The 24,924-nt window shown below is 45.4% G+C and overlaps 1 protein-coding gene across 1 annotated transcript in view; it reads right to left on the minus strand.

Moving 5' to 3' along the window:
• Positions 1-2,595, minus strand: part of Nol10 (nucleolar protein 10) — an 83,028-nt gene extending 80,433 nt beyond the window's left edge. The window contains exons 1-2 of the mRNA XM_048439764.3: positions 2,379-2,595; positions 396-441 (exon numbers count right to left, since the gene is read on the minus strand). Of these exons, the coding sequence (XP_048295721.1) occupies positions 396-441; positions 2,379-2,444 (112 nt within the window). The 5' untranslated portion in view covers positions 2,445-2,595. The remainder of the gene's footprint in view (positions 1-395; positions 442-2,378) is intronic.
• Between the last annotated feature and the right edge of the window lie 22,329 nt (positions 2,596-24,924).

The following is a 24,924-nucleotide window of genomic DNA, read 5'->3' on the forward strand; positions in this document are numbered from 1 at the left end:
CAGATGAGGTCACTGGAGGGCAGGCCTGTTTACTGCCTGCTAGCATAGCAATGGGCTTCCCACCTCAGGGCTCCTCCCTGAGACACAAACCCGCCATATGCACGCCTCATCCAAGCCATGCTGAAGCCCTCCCAAGGGACTCAGAGGGCAGTTGGGACAAACATGCAGAGGGTCGTGCCACCTGTGCCATGCCTTGAGTCTGTCTCTGACCCTGGAGCCTTGATGCCACCCCATGAAACCAGAAGAGGCTAACTTGTTAGCTTGAAAAGGAGGTAAAACTAAGATCCATATCATCAGCAAGACAAAAAGCTCACTTCCCACAGCCCACACTGGAAGCCAGAGCTGAGGACACTGTCACATGGGACACTGGCAGCAGGAGCGCCGTGGATACTCACCCACATCTTTCTTCTGCAGTGCTCTCTTCTTCCTGTCAGAAAGCCACTAGGAGAAAACAGACACTGCGCTTTACAACACAGCTGGATTGTCTTCTGCTTGCAAAACAATAAAAGTTCATTTTAAAAACCACAAACTTCAGGAAACAATAAAATGGAAAGTGGAGCTATTCTATAATCTTAATTGTATGATAGTATATCTTCTGGAATTTTAAAAATACATTTACATATTCTAAATAAAATTTTTTGGATAGCTGTTTTACAAAGAAGGAGGAGGAGGAGGAGGAGGAGGAGGAGGAGGAGGAGGAGGAGGAGGAGAAGAAGAAGAAGAAGAAGAAGAAGAAGAAGAAGAAGAAGAAGAAGAAGAAGAAGAAGAAGAAGAAGAAGAAAATTAATCCATCTAAGCTAAGAGAACGTAGAAGCTCTCAATGATGGGTTTTAGTTTCTATGAGGAGTGAGTGCCATCCCGTGTGTGTGTGTGTGTGTGTGTGTGTGTGTGTGTGTATGTATGTTCCTGTGTGCTGACACAGAGTCACACTATGTAGCTCTTTACCCTAGACTAAACCCTACAAACTCACACTCTTCCTATCTCAGCCTCCCACATACTAGGATTATAAATGTGTCCCTTTGCTTACTAAAATCTATTTCTTACAAAGAATAAGAACAGATATACAACTGGCCTAATAGCCAACCCTGGATAAGAAATGGTGTTTTCTTTATCTGACACATTCCACATTCGCTGAACACAGATTTTGCTATGCAGGCAGCAGTTGAATGAACAGCAATGATGAAACACTTGTCAATTACAGTGAAACTGAGTGGATGGGTCTCAACTGGAGCAATTTTGTTCCCCAAAGGGCTTATGGCAATTCTTGAAGATTTATTCTGCCATCATACCTGGTAGGTTTAATCCTGGTACCTAGTGGGTATGGGCTAGGGAAGCCTTTAAGACAACACTAGCAATAAGTAATTGTCCAGCTCAAAATGTCAATAAATTCAAAGTTAAAAGCCCCAAAGAAATAAGAAAAATAAATATCCATCATTTCTAAAAGGGCAAAGCCAATGTACTATTATTCTTTTTTGTTGTTGCTGTTTTTGTTTTTTGTCTTCCAGGACAGAGTTTCTCTGTGCAACAGCCCTAGCTGTCCTGGAACCAGTCTGTGGACCAGGCTGACCTCAGACTCACAGAAATCCACCTGCCTCTGCCTCTCAAGTGTTGGGATTAAAGGTGTGCAACACCACAGCCCAGTTCAATGCACTATTCTTACTAGACAGGGCAGAATAATCTCTCTACTCATGTAGACTCACCTCTCAAGACCTTAAGTATACAAAAGAAAGATTGTGTACATCAGAATGACACTTTCAAATGTCCCGGGATGGGCCAGAGGTTTTCTTCTCTCTGCAGGAATTGAGTTACTACTGACAGTATTTCAAGCAATGATGTTTCTATTAAAGAATGTGAGAATGGTTTCTAAACAGTCAGCATGCTCTCACAGGAACCTAACACAAGAAGAACAAAAGTGCTGTCTTATGGTCCCTGTGTATGATAAAACACCATGGCCGAAGCAAGTTGAGGAGGAAAGAATTTACTTCAGCTACAGTTCACATCACGGTCCATCACTGAAGGAAGTCAGGACAGAAACTCAAACAGGCAAAAACCTAGCGGTAGGAACTGATGCAGAGGCTATGGTGGGGAACTGCTTACTGGCTTGCTTCCCATGGCTTGCCCGGCCTCCTTATAGAACCCGGGACTACCAGCTCAGGGATGACACCATTCACAGTGAGCTAGGACCTCTCCCGTTACTCATTAATTTAAAAAATACTCTACAGCTAGATCTCATAGAGGCATTTTCTCAACTGAGGTTCCCTCCTTTCAGATAACTACGTTGTGACAAGCTGACGTAAAACCAGCCGGCACGGTCAGTCGTTGGTCAATTAAAGATGTATCACTAGGGCAGCGACGGTGACGAGGAGATGAAGACTCACCTCAGGAAGGGACTTGCCGCAACTGAGGCTGTAAATCTTCACCTCGTTGAGGCTCGAGACCTGCATGGCGGCGCGGAGCACCCGGGACCCGGCAAGCAGTCACAGAACTCGGGCCACTCCGGTACCCCAGCATCCGAATCCCAGGCGCACCGGTGCAGCGTGCGGGAACTGGCGCGGGGTGATGACGCACTTCCGGGCGCAGGAAGTGCGCGCTCTCGTGGACTCCCGCGGAGGGCTGAGGTGTGGAAGGTGACCGGAGGCGGTCTGCAGAAACTTATAGTGGCTCTGAGGGCTGAAAAAAGTAAAATGAAAAGGGAAGTTGTACGAGAAGGCGTGAGGTGAGGGAGTAAGCTTGAACCTGGTAGCGTATGAGACAAATACATGGCAGTAATAACAGCGCTTACCGTTTATAGAGAGGTTGTAGGTTGTTCGTTGGTTGCTCCTTCAGTACGGGCTGCCTCTGTGGTCCAGATCTGAGGTCTTGAAACGGCTTTAATACCGAAGAGACTGACTGCTGGCGAGAACCCTCTCCAGGCTTCCTCCGTGTCCTCTTCCCTCTAAACGTTTACCTTATGAAAAGTGAAATCTGGGGAAGAGAAAGGTTAGGTAATGCTTTCTCCAAAGCCCTGTGAAACGACACCAAATCCTCCTAGCTCCCGCTGAGAACCTTTGCTGCTCCTCAAGGTCCCTCAGGTCCACATCGGCGAAGGGGTGGGTTGCTTTCATCGTTGTCTTTAGGCAGTGGCTCACTAGTACCTTTTGGCTTTGAGAGGGCTTATACAGTCTCGTCTGCTTTTTCTTTCTGGGCAAAGCGGATCTGCTGCAGGACTTTCCTGTGTTGTATATAAGTACCGTTAACAATAGATTTTGCTGTTTTTTGTTTTTGTTTTTTTTCCTCATGACTCATTTTTATGAGCAAAATGCATAATTATTTAAAACACCCCCCAAGGTCGAAAATATTGAGACCAAATGTAATGCGGTGTTTTCTTTCTAAACTTGGCTGTTTTCTTCAGACCCCATGGTTTCTGTGAGACGGTGGTCCCTTTGAAGTTAATGAAACACGTTTATTTTAAGTTGTATGTATATGTATGTGTGCATAAGAGTGCAGGTGCCTACCCAAAGGCATTGGATTCCATGGAGCTGCAGTTACAGGTGGTTGTGAGGGTGCTGGGAACCAAAAGTTGAGTCTTCTGGGAGAGCAGTAAATGCTCTTAACCACTGAGCCATTCCTCCAACTCCAAAAACTGTCATTTTAAAATAACCTATAAATCTTGACTCATCCTGGGAATGGCTTTTCTTTAATGTGTTTGTCGCTTGTTTCCTTTCTCCCACCTGTGTGTTACTTTAGACAGCTGTAAAGTAATATATAACTATTAAATAATGTCTCCGACCCTCTCTATGTCACCCAGTTTCAACAATCCACTAGAGACCTTACCATCCTTGGATTACTGGACATTTTAAAGCAAACCTCTGGTAATTAGCATCGAGGATTGTAGTTCTCTGGCCACCTGCCTCATCTACTGTCAGTGACATCTCTATGGCCCTTGCCTGAGCCAGTACTGGTTACAGGACCCTTTCAGTAAACACTTGGTGACAAAATGAAACAGTTGATCACTCCGACTGATGTAACGAAACACCTCAGGCTGGGTTGCTTATAAACTACAGAAATGTCTCTCGATTTGGAAGGCAGGTAATCCAAGACCAAAATACCCTCAGGCTCTGGGAGGAGCTGACTTCCTTCACCTCCTAAGGAAGGTACATAGTAGACAGGACAGGGAGCTTCCCCAAACCTACTTTATAAGAACACCAGTCACATTCATAAGGCCTCCACCCTCAACTCCGCCAGCTCCCACTATCGTTGGAATATGAACTAACTATCACACTACCTAAAATGTTCATGTTTTGAATCCTCTGATCCCCAGCTGATGGCGATATGGAGAGGTGACTGAATCATCACAGTTCCGCCTTGATCAATAGATGATTGGATAGACTCTTAAGAGTTGGGGCCTGGGCATGTGAAATGGCTCAATGGGTAACGGCCCTTGCACCAAGCCAGGTGACCTAAGATTGACCCCCCAGGACCAATGTGGTGAAGGAGGGAGATGATTCCTGCAAGTTGTTCTGTGACCTCCAGACACAACGTTCATCCACACAAAATAAATTCAAACATTTTTTTTAACATTTTTTTTAATTTTAAGATGGAGCCTGCTTGGGAGAAGTAGGTCGTTGGGGGCATACCTTTGGAGGTATGCTTCCTCCTCTTCCTCTTTCTCTACCTTCTTTTTCTCTGTCTTTCTGTCTCTTCCTGGCACCTTGAGGCACACATCCTCCCGGCTCCATATTCCTGCTATCGTGGTGGTTAGCCTCACAACTGTCCTGAAGCCCATGGAGCCGCCAGCTGACACCACTGGAGAGATGAACCAGTGTAAACATGTGTTCTTTTCATAGGAGTTTTGTTGCACTGCCGAAAGCCTACTAGAAACACTCCAGGACCCCTACCCCCAATGCCATCATCTTGAGAGGTATGATTTCAGCACAAGAATTTGAGGGAAGAGACAAACAGGACATAGCACTCCTTGCTGGGAATTTAGTTCAGTGGTAAAGTGCTTGCCTGCAAGCTCAAGGCTATGGATGTGATCCCCGGCACACACACGTAAAAAGAGAAAAAAGTCATCCTAACCCAGAGTCCTTCAATGTTGTATACACGTCAAGCCCTTGTTGTTAATACTGCACAGCTCCATGAAGATGATTTCTTACTTCAAACACATCCACTTGTCTCTCCAGCAAGAACAGCACATCCGAGAGTCAGCAGCTATACACAGGAGAACACAGCTTTGCTTGAGTGTGAGCAAAGTCTCTGCACACTCACCTAGTCTGCCCTACTTCACTCTTTGACCTTATGCTGAAAGCTCCTTTTTCTGAAAATGTTTTGTGTTTGTTTTTTTGTTTGTTTGGTTGGTTGGTTGGTTGGTTTTTCGAGACAGGATTTCTCTATAGCTTTGGAGCCTGTCCTGGTACTAGCTCTTGTAGACCAGGCTGGCTTCGAACTCACAGAGATCTGCCTGCCTCTGCCTGTCAAGTCCTGGGATTAAAGGTGTGCACCACCACCACCTGGCTTGTCATGTTTTTTAAAACAATCCTTTGACTAAAGGTGGTTAGATATTCACTGAAAACAAGTACAAGCTAATTAGTTACATTTGTTGACTACAGTCTGACCACAGGATTGCTGTGTATGGTGTTTTTCCCAACCCCTATCCTTATGATGGAATTGAATTCATACTCTCAAAACTTGCAGAGCCTGACCACAAAAGGTCAGGACTGTTCTGCACAGTCCAGAAAATGACCTGTAATAGCCATACTTTGGGTTTGAATAAGTGAGTTTATTACGTATAAAGCAAGCAAAAGTAAAAGAACAAATAGCAACTAACAGACAGAAACAGCAGATAAACAAGAAAACATCAAATTGGGCGCTCAGAACATCTCTCAGAGATAACTGGAGCAGCCCAATTGGGAGAACAAGCTCACATTATCAGGGGAGCCCCCACATACGCATTTACAACCACCCAGCAGAAATCAAGGGAGGTTGAGGCAGTCGACTGGAGTTTCCCACTGAACCCACCGTGGTTGTGTGCTCTGGGCCTCTTTTTCCCACTCAGATGAGATAAACAACAGGAACATCTGTTGGAAATACTTTCCCTTCTAGCTGTTCTCAGCCATACAAATCCTTTAAAAATATTTTGTTTCTTTCTCGCTGTGGTTGTGATTGTATAGTTATGTGCCTGTGAATGCCCATAAAGGCTTGAGGTGTTGGATCTCTCAGGACTGGAGCTACAGGCAGTTGTAAGCTGCCTAACATGGCTGGTAGGAATCAATCCCAGGCCCTCTGCAAGAGCAATTTTTGCCCTTAATCACTGAGCGCTCTCCAGCCTGATGCAATATTTTTAATCCTCTTAGGTGTTTATGTTTTTCTCTTCTGCCCCCTTACAGAGTCAGGTGGCCAGCCTGACCCAGAACAGGGAGTTTTGGTGGAGACAAGGAAGGGCCTCCTTGCTCCCTGAGTCAACATTCAACTAGTGTAAACAGAGGTTGGCAGTTTATCAGTGTGATGTGAATAACCCTGGTGCGTTGTCACTATTTAACGCTGGTGGTCAGATCTCAGTGAATGGACCATGGTGCTGTGAATGTTTAACTTAACAAGCCTAATCCTAGTGAACAGGTTATGCCAAAAGACACAGAACACGGTTCATTTCCTGAATGATTTGGTCAGGCAGAGATGGTAACAGGTCTACATGTAGCTTACCACTTCTCCATCACTACTGCTGTAGAGAGCAATGATAGCAATGATCATTAAAAGGCATGTTTAAGAAAATGAATAAAGGTGTCTCAAGACTGGGGGCTGAAGAGACGACACAGCAGTCAAGCACTGGTGGGTGGCACACTCATGAAGCCCAGCATCTGCACACCAAACCAGGCATCTGGCAAACATCTGTAATCTGACTCCATGGGAGTCAATGTCTTCTGATCTCTGTGTGCTCAAAGGCCTGTCCACCTGCACAAGCACATACACATGCATTCACACAGATCCATACATATAATAAATAAAAAGTGAAAAAGATGTATCACGACTGGAAGAAAATATTTACAAAATGCATGTCTAACAAAGGACTAGTATATTTGGGCCCTGTGAAGAGGCCCTAGCTGGGCATTGTGGTATACTCCTGTGATCCTAGCTCTGGGAAGGCTAAGGCAGGAAGACACTGAGTCCACGGCTAACTTAGGTCACCAGAGAAGGCTGGAGAGATGATTCAGTGGTAAGGAGTGCTTGTTCTTGCTGTTTTTCTGTTCCCAGCAACTACAGATGACAGTTCACAACTGAACTCCCAACTCCAGGGTATCTGACATCCTCTTCTGGCCTCCAAGGGCAACTGATTTCAGGCATGCGTTTCCCCCACACAGACACACATCCATACAAAAAGATAAAGTTAAACTGGGCATGGTGATGCATGTTTTAATCCCAGCACTTAGGAGGCAGAGGCAGACAGATCTCTGAGTTCAAGGCCAGCCTATTATACCAAGTGAGTTCTAGGACCATCAAGTATACAGAGGGAAATCCTGTTGGGGATTGTAAATAAATAAATAAAATTTAAATGAAAAAAAGAAAAGCCAGCTTTGATGACACGGACCCATAGCCCTAACTACTTAGGAGACTGGAGCAGGAGAATTGCAAATTTGAGGTCAATCTGATATATATCTCAAGTTCAAGGCCATTGAACCTTGGGAGATACTGCCTCAATATTGGAAAAAATTTTAAATGGCTATTATTGATGGCAGAATACTTGTTTAGTATATAAGACCTTGGGCTAAGTCTCCAGGACTGTAAAGAAAAAAAAATAGAACTTATAAAATCAAAACCAAACAGAACTCCTGGTACTCAATAAAGATAAAATAGCCTAATAAAGTAACATCAGTATATTTATGGCCAATAAAAACATGCAAATGTCTTCTACATGAGTAATCATTGGAAAAGTAAGAAGAAAACCCATACCAACTTGTACATAAATATCTGATTGGCTGAAATAAAAAAATCTGGGTCAGCGAGAGGGCTCGGTGAGTAAAGGTACTTGTTGTTAAGACTGACAACCTGGGTTCAATCCCTAGAGCTGACATAAAAGCAGAAAGAGAACTGACTCCAAAATGTGTCTCTAACTTGCACGCACAGTGGCATGCATGCCCCACCTTACACGCACACAGTACTCGCACACATCACATATACTTACACTCAGTAGTCATTACATTAAATTAAATATTTTTAAATACTGGAAGCCACTGTTCTGTTGTTTGCTTATTGCATTGCTAGGGTTCAAGTCCAGGGTTTTAACCTGACATAATAATTCATATCTGTATTATCAGCATTTAGGAAACTGTCAAGAAGATTAAGAATTCAAAATAATCTGTCGTAAAACATTTTAAAGGCCAGCCCAGCTTACCTGAGACCCTCTCTCAAACAAAACAAGGCCAGAGGGAAGGGCTTAGTGGTTAAGAGCACTTGCTGCTTTTGCAGAGGACCCAGGTTAGGTTCCCAGCACCCACATACAGGCTTACAATTGTTCTTAAATCCAGTCCCAGGGTTGCCAGCATCTTCTTTTTGCCTCCTTGGGCACCAGGCATGCAGTTTGCATGTATGCATGTAGGCAGAACACTCATACACATGAAAAACAAGCCAATTAACAAAACAACACACATACAATGGCAGGAGGTCTATGGTTGCCATGATAAGATCAAACCCGGGGTCTCAGCCTGGCATGATGATTCATGCCTGTAATCCCAGTACTTAGCAGATGAGAGGCTAGAAAGTCAGGAGTTCCAGAAATAGTTATGTTCAAATCAGAAATGTTCTCACCCGACAGGCTCATGGTTTGAACATAGTCCCTAGCTTGTGACATTGATTTTGAAGTCTTTAAGGGGTGTGGACTGACTGGCAGGTGTAGGCCACTATGGTCTGGGTTCAAGAGTTGCACTTGTCTCTGAGTGGGACCTTCTCCTGGTTCTCGACAACTCTTTGAAGTTCCTGGTCCTCAACAACTAAGAAACCTTGGGGGCTGGAGAAATGACTCTGTGGTTAAGAGCACTTGATCTTGCAGAGGACCCAACTTTTGGTTCCCAGCATCCACATGATGGCCCACAACCATCTGTGACTCCAGTTCCAGGGGATCCATCACCCTCTTCTGGTCTTCTCAGGCACTGCGCATGCACGTGCATTCACATCAATGCAGGCAAATCTCCAGACTCATTAAAGAATAAATAAAAATAATTGTTAAAAAAAAAAGTAAGACCTCCTCACCCCAGGCTACCACTACCACCCAGTAGTGGTACCATGCCTTCTGCACTAAAGAAACTAAACCTCTCTAAAATTGTGAGCCTTCTTCTGTCCTTTTAAAAGTTCTTTTTACATTTTCCAACTTTGTGGCATACAAACTTTCATAGTAAGATCTAATGATTCTCTGGGGGGGGGGAGGGAGGAAGGATGAATATGGGATCAGGGAAGAATATATTTCAACTAAGGGAGTCATTTTAGGGTTTACAGGAGACTTGATTATATATGGGATCCCAGGTCCAAGGAGAGATCCCCCAGATTGTTCTCTGGACAGAGGAGAGGGTGCCTGAATCGGCCGTGGCCCCTAACCATACTGATGTATATTTTGCTTATCACCATAGATCCTTCATCTGGCGAAGGATGGCGATACAGATGGAGACCCACATTGGAGCACTGGACTGAGCCCCCCAAGGTCCAAATGAGGAGCAGAAGGAGGAAGAACATGAAAAACGAAATCAGGACTGCGAGGGATGCTATCACCCACTGATACAAGGGAACGGATCTAATGAGAGTTTACCAAGGCCAGTTGGACTGGGACTGAACGAGGACGTGATCTAACCAGATTCTCGGAATTTGGCCGGATTCTCTGAATGTGGCTGACCCGAAGTCTTTCTGAAAAGCCATTGACTATGATACTGGGACCTGTTTCCTCTGCATATACTGGATTTTGGGGATCCAGTCTGTTTGGATACTCACCTTCCTGGACCTGGAGGGAGGGGGGAGGAACTTGAACTTCCCACAGGGCAGGAAACCCTGACTGCCCTAAGGGACTAAGAGGGAGGAGGAGAGGGAGTGGGGGGAGTGGGAGGGTGTTGGGAAGAGGGGCGGAAATGGAAACTTTTATAATTTAATAAAATTTACTTTCAAAAAAAAATAAAAGTTCTTTTTAAATTTTTCTTATATTATGATAACCAATGAACTGCATCCCTTAATTTTGCTCTTTGATGGTGATCATGCATCTGTTCCCTGACTCTCCCTTCAAGAGGTCAGTCCCAAGATCAGGGCCTGTGTTGCCAATAACTGTTCCCACAGTCTCAGTGCTGACCCAAAGCAAGTGTGCAGTGTGTATTTGCTGAATGCATGAATAGCCAAGTAGCCGAAGGACAGGGACAGCTAGGGAAAGGTCCTGTGCCAAGAGTGGAGCCAGTTGACCCAGCGGTGTGGCTTTTTCTGACTTGACTTGTGTTGCAGGAGGAGAGCACTAAATAAGAGGCCCTTGCTGGACCAAGGTGGGGTTACTGGCAGAGGAGTGAATGCATGGAATCTGTGCTAAAGAGACAGTGGCTGAAGGGTGCCTGGAATCCATGTACTGAGGGTGGTCCCGTGAGCTAGGGCTCAAGCCTTGCTGTAAGGGACAAGCAGGAGGTGACAGAATGCAGAGGTGTGTATGCAGAGTAAGGGGAGGTGCAGAGGCAGGCAAGCCAGAGGTGGGGGGAGGAGCAGGTTGTGATGAGAGAGTGGGATACTGGAATTCAAGATTTCAGAGGTGGGGCAGTTTCAGCTGATGACGAGGCACAGGGTGTGGTCACAGGAGTGGGCAGCTGAAAGGACAGGAGGAAAAGGTCCTTGGAGAAGGCAGCTCAGATGCAGGGGGCCAGGTGTTGTCCGTGGGAGCACTCAGCCTCCCCTTCTTAGGTCAGAGAGAAACAACTGATCAGTGTCAGACAGTTGAGTCTATACTGAGCAGGGCGAATGACTGGATGAAAACATTTCATTCATTAACTAATCTTTCATTCAGAAAACATGTATTGTTTATTAACTTCAGCCCCCAGTGAACCAGGCAGCCGTGTGACTATTCTGTGTAAATTCCCTGAGCATCTGTCTTCTTAGACACACGTCGTGGCTTTCTCTCATCCCTTCCTAGCGGGAACAGGGTGGGGGCAAGTAGGGGCTTCTGTTCAGGCATGGTTAAAATCATTGGTAGTCTGGTTAAGAGGTGAGAAGGGGCCAGGATGTGTTGTCTCCTGCAGTTCCCCCTACTGGACCTCACCAGGAAGCAGAGGCAGGTGGAAGGCAGAGTGGAGTTGGCCTACTTTGGAGGTTGGCCCATGGAGCCCCGGTCTTGGTACTGCACCCTAGGAAGAAGGAGGGTGAGGAAGCAGAGTGGGGGAAAAACAGGGATAACTGGAAAACAGGCAACCAGACAGGCCTAGTGAACAAAACATCCCCAAACACCCTCCATACCTTTGCAGATAAAGACACAGGTCAGGCCCAGCCTGATCGCAAACACCTTTTACTCCTCGTGAGAACTTGCTCTGTCTCATTGAGGTCACTAAAGTCTGTTTTGTCTGTTGGTGTACTCCCGACAGCCACCTCCCCACACCCAGCAGAGAATAAGACAGCTGTTGCTGTTCTGTGGCTCTCCCTCCCTCCCTCTCTCCATCCATCCCCTTGAACTTGTAATCAAACCTAGAACTTCATGTGTACTACGGAAGAGCATTCTGCCTCCAAGCTATATTTCTAGCTTTCTATATCTCACAAAAAACTCAATCTATTTCCTTTCTTTGTTTTGTTTTGTGGGATTTTTGTTTATTTGTTTGTGAAACAAGATTTTCCTTTGTACCTCTGGCTGGTCTTGAACTCTACACAGTTCTTCTACCTCAGCCTCCTGAGTGCTGGAGTTACAATTATGTGGGTTTCTTTCTAATATCTCCATCCAAATTCCCTATTGTTACAGTTCCCTTTTCTCAGACGGCTACTCCTGAAAAAATGATGGTGTGCTAAAGGCAGAGATGTGATCCATTGCATTGCACCCCATCCATGCACCAGGGTGCCACTCTGCCAAATGAATTAACAGAGAGAAGCTGCTCACGTTAGGAAGATGATTGCAGGTGATTCCAGCCATTCTGAAAGGGGTCTCAGAAACTTTTCTACGGATGTAGTGAGAGAGCTGGGGAGACGTCTCTGCTCATAAAGTGTTTGCTCTGCATCTTAAAAGCTGTGCTTTACAGCCCATGGTTGTAATCCCAGCCCTGGGAAGGCAGAGACAGGAGGGTTCTGGGGCCTCAGAGCCAGTCAGTCAGTCTAGCTGCCTTGGCCAGCTCCAGATTTTAAGAGACTACCTCGAGGGTAAGGTGGAGAGCAATCGAGGAGGACACCTGACATTGACCTCTGCTCTCCACACAAATGGGTCCACATACGGATGCCACATAGGAACATAGACATTTGCAAGGAAGAGCCATATCCAGCACCCTAAGGAGCTGCCTAAGCTATTCTCCCAAGGTGCTGGGGTAAGGAGGTGTGGCCTCCCCCTCAGTGGAATAGAAGGACAAGGATGACAGAACCTGCCACCTCCTCCCCACTCATGGTTCTTGGCCTCTGTCCATAGATTCCCTCCCATTGGACCTTGGCCAAGTGGATGTCTCCTTCCATCAGGCCAGGTGGAACAACCCACAGTTTTGTGACTTTCTGGAGAGCCTGCCCTGTGATGGATACTGTGCCAACACCAGGGCACAGGTACAATACAGAAACAGGACTGGGAGGAGTTGTGGCCATTAGAGCTGACTGCAGAGAGGGAACTGGAAACTGCCCGGTCTTCGCTCTATTTCAGCCACCTTCATGATGTCCAGTTGCTCTCTAGAAATGTTAACCACACAGTGTTGTGGCCAATCTGACATTCCTGACCTCTAAGGTTATTACTCAAAGTGTGTTTCCAGAATCTTTCTTTCAGCAGTGTTTGTCAGTGTCTCAGGGTTTCTCTTGCTGTGATGAAACACCATGACCAAAAGCAAGTTGGGGAGAAGAGGGTTTATTTGGTTTAACTTCCACATCTCTGTTCATTCATTGAAGGAATTAAGGACGGAAACTCAAACAGGACAGAACCTGGAGGCAAGAGCTGATGCAGAGGCCGTAGACAGGTGCTGTTTACTGACTTGCTCCCCATGTCTTGCTCAGCCTGCTTTCTAATAGAATCCAGGACCACCAGCGCAGGGATGGCACCACCCACAATGGGCTGAGTCCTTTCCCATTGATCACTAATTGAGAAAATGCCTTATAGCCAGATCTCACAGAGGCATTTTCTCAATTGAGGTTCCCTCCTTTCAGATAATTCTAGCTTGTGTCAAGTTGACATAAAACCAGCCAGCACCCTCAACCATTAGTAAATCAAGGATATATCATTAGGGCAATGAGTAATACTTATTTGTTAAGTGATTCATTGTATATTTATTAAATTATTAAATATTACAAAGTTCAGCAAAATAGGAACAAGAATTTATCCATTAAGCAAGCACATACCAGTTACCAGGTTTGTGTCATGGATGGTAGTGACCTAGCTCCATGGTTCCCATTGCACTCCCTGACTACCTTGTTTCCTTGAGGTAGGGTCTCTCACTGAAGCTGGAGCTATTAGCAAGCCCCGAATAGTTCTCCTGCGCACCCCAGCACTGGTGTTACAGATGTGCAGCCACATCTGGGTTTCTAATGGGTATTGGAGACTGGAACTCAGGTTCTCATGTTTATGCAGTCACTAAGCCTTCTCTTCAGTCCCCAACAAAAATTTCTGAATGAAGTTCTTTTTCTTTCCTTTTGTGAATTTTGAGGTTATATTGAAACCATGTCTTAATTCAGAGTCATAGATATTTATTTGTATTTATATACCTATTGTAAGAGTTTTATTATTATACTCTAACAATTCAGTTTGTGATCATAGTGAAAAAGGCTGGGGAGGGTCTACTGTGACTTAGTTTTTCTCAAAGATTTGATCAACAAAGTTCTCTAATGAGGGTGGTGTAAAGTTTTTCCGACCTGATAAGCCTTTCCACCGACACCCCTGCGGGCGTGGGGTGACATGGGAGAGGAGAGTTGGGAGTTGGTGGGCTCACACTCAGTGAGAGGTGTGACTGGAGAGGCATCTGGTTTACTGTCATCCCGGAGACCTCAGGCATCTGTTCCTTGAGGGAGATGAGAAGGCAAGTGGGTAGGAGAAAAAAGATATTGTTATTATTGGCCCTATGAATGGGGCTAGCCGTGGAAAGGATCATTAACTGTCAGAAAAGAATGTGACAGAGAAATGCTTTGGTTCTAAAGGTGAGGCACGGATGAATAAGTGAGACATGAGAGCAGATATGCCTTTTAAAACCAGATTTTATTTGGTTGGTGTTCTTTTGAGCCAGGAGAGTTGGTACCAATGGTAGCGTTCCAGGAGCTAGTGCCGGTGTTGGCATTGTCTGGAGGGCCCCTTATAAGTTGGTCTTGGCCCAGACAGCAGGAGTGACCAGTAAAATGTGCTTGAAAATGGGTGGGGTTAAAATAGACTCTGGAGACTTAGTTTTTTACCAGACCAGATTTCTTGATAAAGCAGTAGAACTTTTTCAGGAACCTGCAGGTATCTATCTGGAAGACAACTGGAACAGGAATATTTTAGAAGACAATTAAAGGGAATTGGGAACTCTGTTTCTTTTAAGATACGTTTGAAACCTGTTAATCCTGGACTTTGAAGCCTATGAAAGAGGCACACCTGTCTGTATTTTTAGCAGGAAAGTTAACAAATGAAGTAATGATTTACCTGTACCTTAAGTCATCAAATGCTATTAGATCTAAGAGGGATAAATGAGCAGAAATGAGACTGTGTTTTTAGCTACACAGGCCGTCCCAGTCTCTCTGTGGTCTTTGGAGAACACCAGCCTTACAAAGCAGTACTTGCCATTAGCTGCTGAGTCCAAGAAGCTCAAAGATTTTACTGTGGGGGGGAAGGATTTAGTCTACCTGTCTTGGTAGGATGAGATGATTGACCCCCCCCCCAGTGTAGTGTCCAGGAAGCTGATGAGGTGGAAGGCCACTTTTTGCTGTGTGAATGACTTTGCCATACCTAAAGGCAAGCCTCCAAGTGGAAGGTCTTTTATAACCATGTATTTTCTTGAAGGAGCTATAGGATGCTACAGGAGCTGGCATGTCTCTGTGTTAGAAGCTCTTTTGTTAAATGCCATACTCTCAGATCTGTAAAGGTACTTGAGAATTGGGTACCATTACCTGTTAGTTATATTTAAATTAGACATATATGTTAAATTTGGACATGTTATTTTACCCAATTAGTTATAGTTTACCAATGCTAATAAATGTAAGAAGATTAAAAGGAATATTTTAGTAAGTTAAAGAATTTTGGAGGTGGAATGTCTCCTTGGTAGGTCCAAAATGGATTTGTTGTAGAACATCTCAGCATGACCAGATTAATGCCAGAAATGGAGACAAACAATAAACAGCTAGAGTAGTGGGGAGGGGGAGCGCGGAAGGGGAGTGGGAGTGGGAGCACAGCATCCAGAAACCATGGGCTTATGGGGCCTTGTTTGTTTTACAGTAAGGTGTTAGATAGTCCCAATTTAAAAGGATTTTTATAAAAGGCAGCTCAAGGGCATTTGGAGATCAGGCCTTGAGTTGCAAGTGACCATTTTTACAAGTCTATGCCAAGTCTCAGGTCTCAAAGCCTCCCACAGTGTGTCCACTATGATAAGACTCTTGAGTCAAAAAACAGAGGGGTGTGAGAATTTTGTGGAGGACATCTCTGTCCACCTAAACCCCATGACGGTGGCGAGAACACCCAGCAAGTTAGGAATCTGGCATGAACAGGGCTTCAACAGACTGCTTGACAAAAGAATGGACCCAAGGCCCTATGGGCATGTACTTGAAAAAGGGGAACTCACCCAGACAAAGCCAAATCTTAGCCTGGTGGAGAGCATGGGCGAGAAGAGCGTTTTCCAACATGTAGCCCTGGGCCAGTGGAAAAAACAGCCCATCTTGGTGGAACCTCCAGATATAAAGGGTTTTTTCATCTATAAGCCTCTCCACCGATGCAGTAATCCATCAGACCAACTCAAACTGAATTAGAAAAAGCCCAGGCTTAATGGATGCCAGCACTCCCAGGAGGACCTCTGGGAAAACACAGAGGGGAAGAAGAACCAGAGAGATCACATGTTTGTTTTCTGGGGGACAGTTTAAATAGCCTGTGGGAGTGCTCTTGACCCTTTCTGGGGAGGGGGTCTCCATTTGGTGGGCTTTCTTCAAGGTGGAGTTTAGACTAAAGCAACTCCCAGGGGAGAGGGCTTGAAATGGAACTTTTCACTCAAACATTCCAAAGTGAATGTCAAGGCCTGGGGTGACGCTTCCAACCAAACAGGTGGAGATGGAGAAGAGGCATAGTGTACATGAAGAGTGGAGGGGGTATGGAAGGGTGAGAATACAATGGGCAGGAGAAATTCCGTGTAACTTATTTATGAGCTATATCAAAGACTGGACATGATTTCAAATCAAAAGCTTAAAGGAGATGAGTGAATACAGAGTTATGATCCCCTAGCCGCAGGCAGCTTGCCCGATAGCAGTGTCAACCCATGAAACAAAGCAAATTAAGGTAACATGCTTGGGAAAACCTACAAAGGAAGGGTGAACTTGGGTCCTACTTGGTCTGGGATGATTAGTGGTCCTTTGGTGGCCTCAAGGTGGAAAGGGAGGCCAACAGTGGGTAAGGGTGCTTACTCTGCACACATGAGGACTTGAACTTGAATCCCCAGCACCCATGTGGGAAACCAAGCAAGGCTATGTATACTGGTAACCCTGGGGGAATGGAGATAGGCAGATCTCAAGAACTCCCTGGCCAGCCAGCCTCACTGACACAGTGACCTTGTGGTTCAGTGAGAGACCATATCACGGTCATAATCTGAGAATGGCATAGAAAAGCGGCCAATGTCGTGCTCTGCTTTCTGCATGAGTATGTAACACTCACAGGTACTGTATACATGCATCATGCACACACAACACACAGAGAAGAGAAAAGACAAAGCTGTGGGTTGGAGAGTGGGGAACAGGATAGAAAATGGTGAGAGCCTACAAGTTCTGTACAATAAATGTACAGCTGACAGATCTAGAAGACAAATCCACGGGAATGTATACTCCATATGGAGAAACCGACTTGCAGAACTTCGGGAACACCTGCCCTTTGGATAGTCATTGTCAGTTCTGTAGAAATCTTGTGAAATCATGGCATTTCTCCCTTCCATAGTGGGATTCATCCCAGAATACCCCAACAGTGTATAAATCATTCTGTAAACTTGACGTTTCCTGTATGTCAACTGCATACCTTTTCTCACACCGTGGAGCCCTGGTGTGAAAGCATTAACTTACCCAAATCTTTGTTCTCATAGTCAAATCTACATAAAGCTAGTCTTCTGCAACTATCTTGATTGACAGGACTCATAGACAAGAAAGGAGCGCTAAGCAGGAGGCACTGAGCAGAGAGACGGTATGTCTGTTCTTAGTGATAAACAGGTCTGGGTGGCCCTGAATTCTCTAGTAGCAGACTCAGAAAGGTGTAATCTACTGTCCTTTTTTGCTCTAACCTAACAAGTTATTAATATTCTGAATTTCCCCTTAACCTTGGTTTCACTTAACATGAGCATAGCCCAGGAAATTAACTGTGTATGCCTTTACCCCTAGAGATTCAGGAAAAAGGCTTGAGTCACTAAACCAGCCCCAGAGAAAGAAATTCCTTCTCAACTGGGTTCTGGCAGACACCCAGCTAGAGCTGGAAGCAAAGTCTCCAAAGAGATTCCTTTTAATTCAGCCCGCTAGGCACTAATGCAAATCAAGCACCTTGCCTTTTTCCCCAACTAGGTTATTATGGTTACCAAGGCTGTGTTCCCTACCACAGGGAAAGGACCGGAAGTGTGCAGAAAGCGCAACAGTGCTCCTGCTTTTTTCTACAATTATTAATCATAAACTTCTAGCTTAACTAGTTACACTTTTAAAATGTCATCAGTGCATGAAAACTTAGAATTTTGTATTGATTCTTAATTAACCCTCCCGGTATCTGCTGGGGAGCTTCCCAGCCACAGCCCCTCTGAGAGGCAGCGTGCCTCCTTGCCAGGCCCACCCAGCTTCTGTGATTCTGTGAAATGCATGCTTGCTACCTGTGTGTGGGTATATAACCTGGAACCGTGTGGGATGGGAGCACAGCGAGCAACGGCGAAGGGGAAACGTCAAGAAAGCACTGGAGAGAGTATAGGAAGAATAAATGAAACATAGTAAGAAGATTTATGTGAGCTAATTTATTTACCCTCAGATATCCCTAGCCAGTTTCGCCTACTATAGTGATCCTTCTGAACCCTGAGAGGTTTAGTGGGCTTAACCCCAGCATAAACCTCGATAAGAACATAGGTAATTTCTTAGCTCTACTTGTTGAGAATAAGGAGGTGACATTTAGCTGTAACAGGAGTGCTCCAGCAGCTCCGACATGGCTTACCATTGCCCACAAAAATGGTCCTTAACCTCACTCACTTTGGTTTTCTTTCTTTTTTTAATTTTTCTTTTTTTTTCCTGATTGATGCTTTTGAGACAGGGTATGGCTTCCTCTACCTCAGAACTCAGACCTTGAAGCCAGGGACCTTTTGTCTTCACTATGGTTCTTCAGGGTCTAGTTAATCTTCCAAGTGAGCGGCTGGATTGGTGAATGACGGGCATGCATTATGTGTACACCAGGGCCTACTCAGGATCCCCAAAAGAAGAGAGGAAAGAAAGGAAGGTGCAAATGAGAACCAAGAGGAGGCAAAGGATCCAGGAGGGATGGAGCTCCTCAAGGTAGTGTGTGCTAAGAACTCGCCTTCCTCCACTGCTGAGTGTGAACACGCATTTTATTTTCCTTAGTTCCTGGGCAAATGTCGGGCACAGCTTACTGGTTACTTCTGCATTCTGTGACCGAAGTACCCAACAGAAAGAACTTAATCAGGGAGGACTTGTTTGGATTCATGGTTTCAGAGATGGAGCAGAGAAACCTGCATCCTGGCAGTTTCACTGATTCCCTGGGTGCCTTCAAGGTTCTCAGGTTGGCAATAAGATCAACCATCACTGGTCCTTTTGTCAGCCTGCATCCAAACATGACTTTTTATAGCATTCCACTGTGATCACCCCCAAGGCTGTATATCTGTCTTGTAATGCAAAACTCTATTTTCAGTTCATCTCAAACAATTCCCATAATCTTTACAGTTCCATTACTCAAAAGCCCAAGTCTGGGGCTGCCTCAGCTAAGAAAGGCACTTGCTACGCAGCCTGACAACCAGAGTTTGGTTCCCCAGAACTCATGCGGTAGAGAGGAGAGCCTCTGACGTCCATACACATGGTACACTCACCACCCAACCTGACAACCAGAGGTTGATGTACTCTCACCTCCACGTACATGGTACACTAATGCCCACATTCCTACAAACACATAAATAAAATAGAAAAACAAGCAGCAACAAAACCAACTAAATGAAGTCCAATGTCTCTTCTGAGACTCAAGGCAGCATTGACTATAAACTCCTGTACAAAAAAACAAAAAAACAAAAACACAACCCAAAATTTACATACTCCCAACATACAATAGGGCAATGTAAATGTTCCCATCCCAAACAAGAAGAATGGGGACAAAGGAAGAAATACTTTGATTAAAGAAAGACCAAAACTTGAAAAACAAATGCTAACTCCTATAGCTCCATGTCTCGCCCTACTAGGCCACATGGTGTCATGATGTGACTTCTGATTCTAGCCATGTGGTCTCGCCACTTACAGAGCATATGCCCTTCCCTTCAGGCAGGATCAACTCATTTCCTGTGGTTTTATTGTCCTGTGTCCCTGGAATTCCCAGCATTTCCAAGTCTCCATTTCAGCTTAGGCTTCACATCCACATGTCCTCTTGGGAACTGCTCTTAGGATCCTGAATGTCACATGCTGCCTGGCCTTCAGGCCTTCCTTTGAAATAGAGGTAGAATTCTCCGTGACCTCATAACTCATGAATTTTGCATGTTCGCAAAACAAGCATTATATGGATGATAGAATTGTCTGCCAGAATTTCAATGGACCTCACTAGAGTTTCCTCTGAGCCCTGAGTGGCTAACCATTGGGAAAAGCTCCCAAAGGCAGTTCAGTGTGAACAGCACCCCCAAATCTCCCAGCTCAGAATCTTCTGTTTCATACCCATGAACCTGCAGTAGGTTGGGGTCTAAAGTGGCAATTCTTAAGGTACCCTCAAAGTGTTTTTCCTTTTGTCTCAATGCAACTTCACTGATTTCATTTTGTTTCTTTCACAACCCTGCTCCCTTGTCTATAACTTCATCCTTTTTTTAGTCAAACTGCTAGGTTTTAAAAATACTTATTTGTTTAGTTTGAGTGTGTGCGTGTGCACGCGCATGTGTGTATGGGTGAGAATGTCTCACTGTGCGTGTGTGGAGCTCAGAGGCAATAAGTTCTCTCCTTCCATCATGTGGGTCCTGAGAATTGCTCAAGTTTTTAGGCTTGGCAGCGAGCGCCTTTACCCAGTGATCCATCCTGCCAGCCTCATACTGCAGTTTTAAAGACCTTTCTGTTCTTGGACTGGAGAGAGATTTTAGTAGGCATCCACCAATGTCCAGTAGCTCACAACTGCCAGTAACTCCAGCTCTAGGTGATTTGACGCCCTCTTCTGGCTTCTGGAAGCCTCAAACTCACTCCGTAGGCAAGGATGACCTTCAACTAACGACCCCTCCCCCTGTTTCCACCTTCTGAGTGCTGAGGTTATAGTCACGCACCACACCACACCCTTGTTTTATACAGTGCTACCAGTGTGCTAGGCTGAGATACATTCCCAGCGGCTGTACTTTAAAATTCAGCCCCACAAAGCCTCCAGACACAGATAAAATGTAGCTAAAATTTTTGTTAGAATGTAACGTGAGTGGGCTCTGGGCTGTTCCTAATGCAGCAATCATTTCCACATGAACCTTCACAAGCTTCCTTTATGTCTGTGCTTCTGTCTTCTGAGATACCAGCCATTTCGATGCTTACAGTATTTCAGGACTTCTCCAGTCTGCATCTCCTAACCTTTTCAAGTCCCCACTTCAAACGGTTCCAAAGGCTCAAGAACCACATGGGTAGGTTTAGTCACAGCGGCCACCGGACACTGGCTACTGATTTTCTTATGCGTGCATGACTGTCACTGGAGTGCTGAGAGCAATGTGAAGGGAGGAGGGGCCTGTTTCTGTGTTTTTGTTTTTTCCTTTGGTCAACAGTTTCAGACACTTCAGTCCATCATGGTGGGGAAGGCGTGGCAATAGAACTGCTCACATCATGGCAGCAAGATAAGAGAAAAGGGAGAGACAGGAAGGGGCCTGAGCAGGATTATCTCCCCCAAGGGAGTGCCGAGCAGGGATCTACATCCTCTAACTAGGCCCCACTTCCTACTTTTATCCCAACAATGCCATTGGATTATGAATCCATGCAAAATTAATCCATTCATTAGGCCTACTTGTCTTTAGACACTTCACCATAGATACCTAGTGTTTGGTTAAAAGCATCACTTCAGCTCCCTAACATCCCTTTATACAAAGAGTCTGGAATGTTTAGTTGGGGGCTTCACCCCAGGCCCCTGGCATTCATTTTTTGGAATGTTGGGCGGAAAACTCCATTCTAAGCTCCCTCCCCGGGGAGTTACCTCAGTCCAAACTCCACCTCCAAGAAAGCACACCAAATGGTGACCTTTCCCTAGGGAAAAGTCAAGACCACTCTCACAGGCTGTTTAAACTGCCTCCCCCCCCCCCCCCCAGTGAACATGTGGTCTCTCAGTTTTCCGTGATCTTTTGGTTCTCTGTTCCCCTTTCTGTGTTTTCCGGGGGGGGGGGGGGTCGGGCAAGAGGTGGGGAGGCACCAGGAATGTTGTCATTAAACCTGGGCATCTTCTAATTCGGTCTAATTTGGCCTGATTGGGATTATTTGCATTGGCAGAGAGATTTGTTGGCCAGGAAGAATATTTAACACCTAGCAGTGTGCTTCACTAGTGTCCTAGGCTTCCCAAATCCAATCAAGCTGACAGTTAAGAATAAAGACGAGGGGGGATGGAGAGATGACTCAGAGGTTAAGAGCACTGCCTGCTCTTCCAGAGGACCTGAGTTTAATTCCCAGCAACCACATGGTGGCTCACAACCATCTGTAATGGGGTCTGGTGCCCTCTTCTGGTCTGCAGGCATACACGCAGACAGAATATTGTATATATAATAAATAAATAAATATTTTAAAAAAAGAATAAAGACGAGGGTCTGGAGAGATGGCACAATGCTTAAAATCGCATAGTGATCCAATGTGGAAAGGTGTGTGTGTGTGTGTGTGTGTGTGTGTGTGTGTGTGTGTGGTAGCACACATGTCTTTGATCCCAGCGCTTGGGAAGCAAGAAGCAGGCAGATCTCTGAGTTTGAGGTCAGCCTGGTCTACATATTGACAGCTGAGGCTCTATAGAGAGACCCTGTCTCAAAGCATGCGCTGCTCTTGCAGATGTCCTGAGTTCAGTTTCCAGCACCCATGTTGGTTTGCTTACAACCACGTGATATTGCAGCTTCAGGAGGATCTGATGCCCTCTTTTGGCCTCCACAGGTATCTGCATTTATGTATACATATCCATACCCAGACATGTATATATACACTTAAGTAAAATAAAGTCTTTTTAAAAAGAAGTACTAGGTGCTGGAGAGAGGGGCTCAGCAGTTGAGAGCACTGGCTGCTCTTTCATAGGACCCAGGTTCAATTCCCAGCACCTACATGGTGGCTCAACCTGTCTGTAACTCCAGTTCCAGGGGATCTGACACCCTTACACAGACATACATGCAATCAAAACACTAATGAACATAAAATAATAATTAAAAAATATAAGTACTAGCCAGACAATGGTGGCACATGCCTTTAATCCCAGCACTTGTGGGGCAGAGGCAGGCGGATCTCTGTGAGTTCCAAGACAGTCAGGACTGTTACACAGAGAAACCCTATCTCGAAAAACATAACAAGAAGTACTGATAATAGGTGCTTATTATCTTCCACATTTGAGAACCCATTTCAAAAGTCCGCTAAAGTCGCTGGGTGCTGGTAGCACATGCCTTTAATTCAGTACTTGGGAGGTAGACGCAGGTGGATCTCAGTGAGTTCAAGGCCAGCCTAGTCTACAAAAGTGAGCTTCAGGCCAGCTAGGACTGTTACATAGAGAAACCTGTCTCAAAAAAACAAAGTCTAATAAAGTCAAGAGAATTAGTGAGTGTGTGTAAAAACTGGCACATAACTGCAGACAAAGTAAGTAAGTAGTTCTTTGGACAGGGCCTCAGAGGGGCGTTTTAGCTCTTTCTGTGTGTGTGTGTGTGTGAGAGAGGTGGTTTTTCAAGATGGTTTCTCTGTTTAGTCCTGGCTGTCCTGAAACTCACTTTGTAGACCAGGCTGACCTTGAACTCACAGAGATCTGCCTGCCTCTGTCTCCCAAGTGCTGGGATTAAAGGTGTGCTCCACCACCGCCCTGAATATTTTAGCTTTTGTAGAATAACAGGGACTTGGAGGTTGAAAGATGAATGCCAGGCCCCAGGTGACCCGCCATCTGTGCTCAGGCCGGAGAGAGCCCTTAATCTCCTTGAGCCTGCTTCCTCATCTGTGAAACGAGGATCACGGCATGTCTTGATTATTTATACTTCATTTGTATGCAGGTAGCACTTCTTACCTGGCGTTCAGCATTCATACCTTCGAGAGCTGGGGCTGCTCACGATTCCGTCGCCACGCCTGCGCTGCTCTGTTGTAGTTAGAAATGCTGAATTATTTTTGCACGTCTCAAACGTGAGGGAGGGAAACATGTTAGATGGGGATCTGAGGGAAGGAACCCATTGACAATTGGGGAAAAGAAGTCACAAGACTCTCCAACAAAAAGTGATGTTGAACCTGGGGATATGGCTCCGTGGTAGCGCTATGCCCAACAAAATGAGTCCCCAAGTTCAGTCCCCAGTACTGGAGGAAAAGATGAAGTGACACCAGGCATGGTGGCTCCCACCTTTAATTGTAACACCTGAGGGGCAGAGGAAGGAGGCAGCCTGGTGAATATAGTGAGTTCAAAGCCAACTGGAGCTACAAACGAAACAGCAACAACAAATGGCCTCGGTATGTAATGCCTTTCCTAAAACATAAAGAGGTTTTGGCTGAAAGAGAAGCTCTAGACCAAAGGTGAGTCCTTGTGCTTTCACACAACCAGTGTGTCACACGAAGCATGGAGGGCACTGCTGGGTTTATAAGAAGAGTGAGCAGTGAGGGGACTGTGACTCAGGTGTTCCTGTCAGAAATGTGCATCTCTCTTACAGTTCCCACGAGAGGCAGAAAATGTGGGCGTCGCCAAACTCCTTTTCCAAGTGGGAAATCTGAACCGCAGTGTGGGTAAGCAGTTTATCCGATTGTCTGATTCCAGATTTTTTTTTTTACCAGATCTGTTTCCAGATTTTTTTTTACCAGATCCACTCTTGTGGGACAGTCCCACGCCCATTTTCTCCACCAAAGAGTGGACAAGAAAAATCCTTCTGAGGTTCTCAGTAAAACCTAGAAAAGCCCACAAGCCCACCGAGACACAGTTCTGTCTCTGTGTGTTTGTAAAGAACATCCTCAGATCTCAGATGCATGCCTGTATGAGGAAATAAAGAAGTCCCCAGGCCTGCCATCTGGGAGTGGCCAGAGAACAACAGACTAAATAGGCCAGCCTTGTCCTTCTGGTTCCCAAACCTGAAGGGACTGTTTGATCTTGCGCAGACTTTAGCTGGCTCAATGCATGATCCTTGCCAACATTTCAGGAGTAGCTCACGAAATCCAAATTCATAGCAGACTGGAGATGAACAAGGTGGGCAACTCTGTGAACACATTGAAATGACTTGGGAATAGGTAGGAAGCCACCGT

This window comes from Myodes glareolus, chromosome 6, assembly GCF_982192425.1.
Source record: "Myodes glareolus chromosome 6, mMyoGla1.1, whole genome shotgun sequence".
Classification (NCBI taxonomy): Eukaryota; Metazoa; Chordata; class Mammalia; order Rodentia; family Cricetidae; genus Myodes; species Myodes glareolus.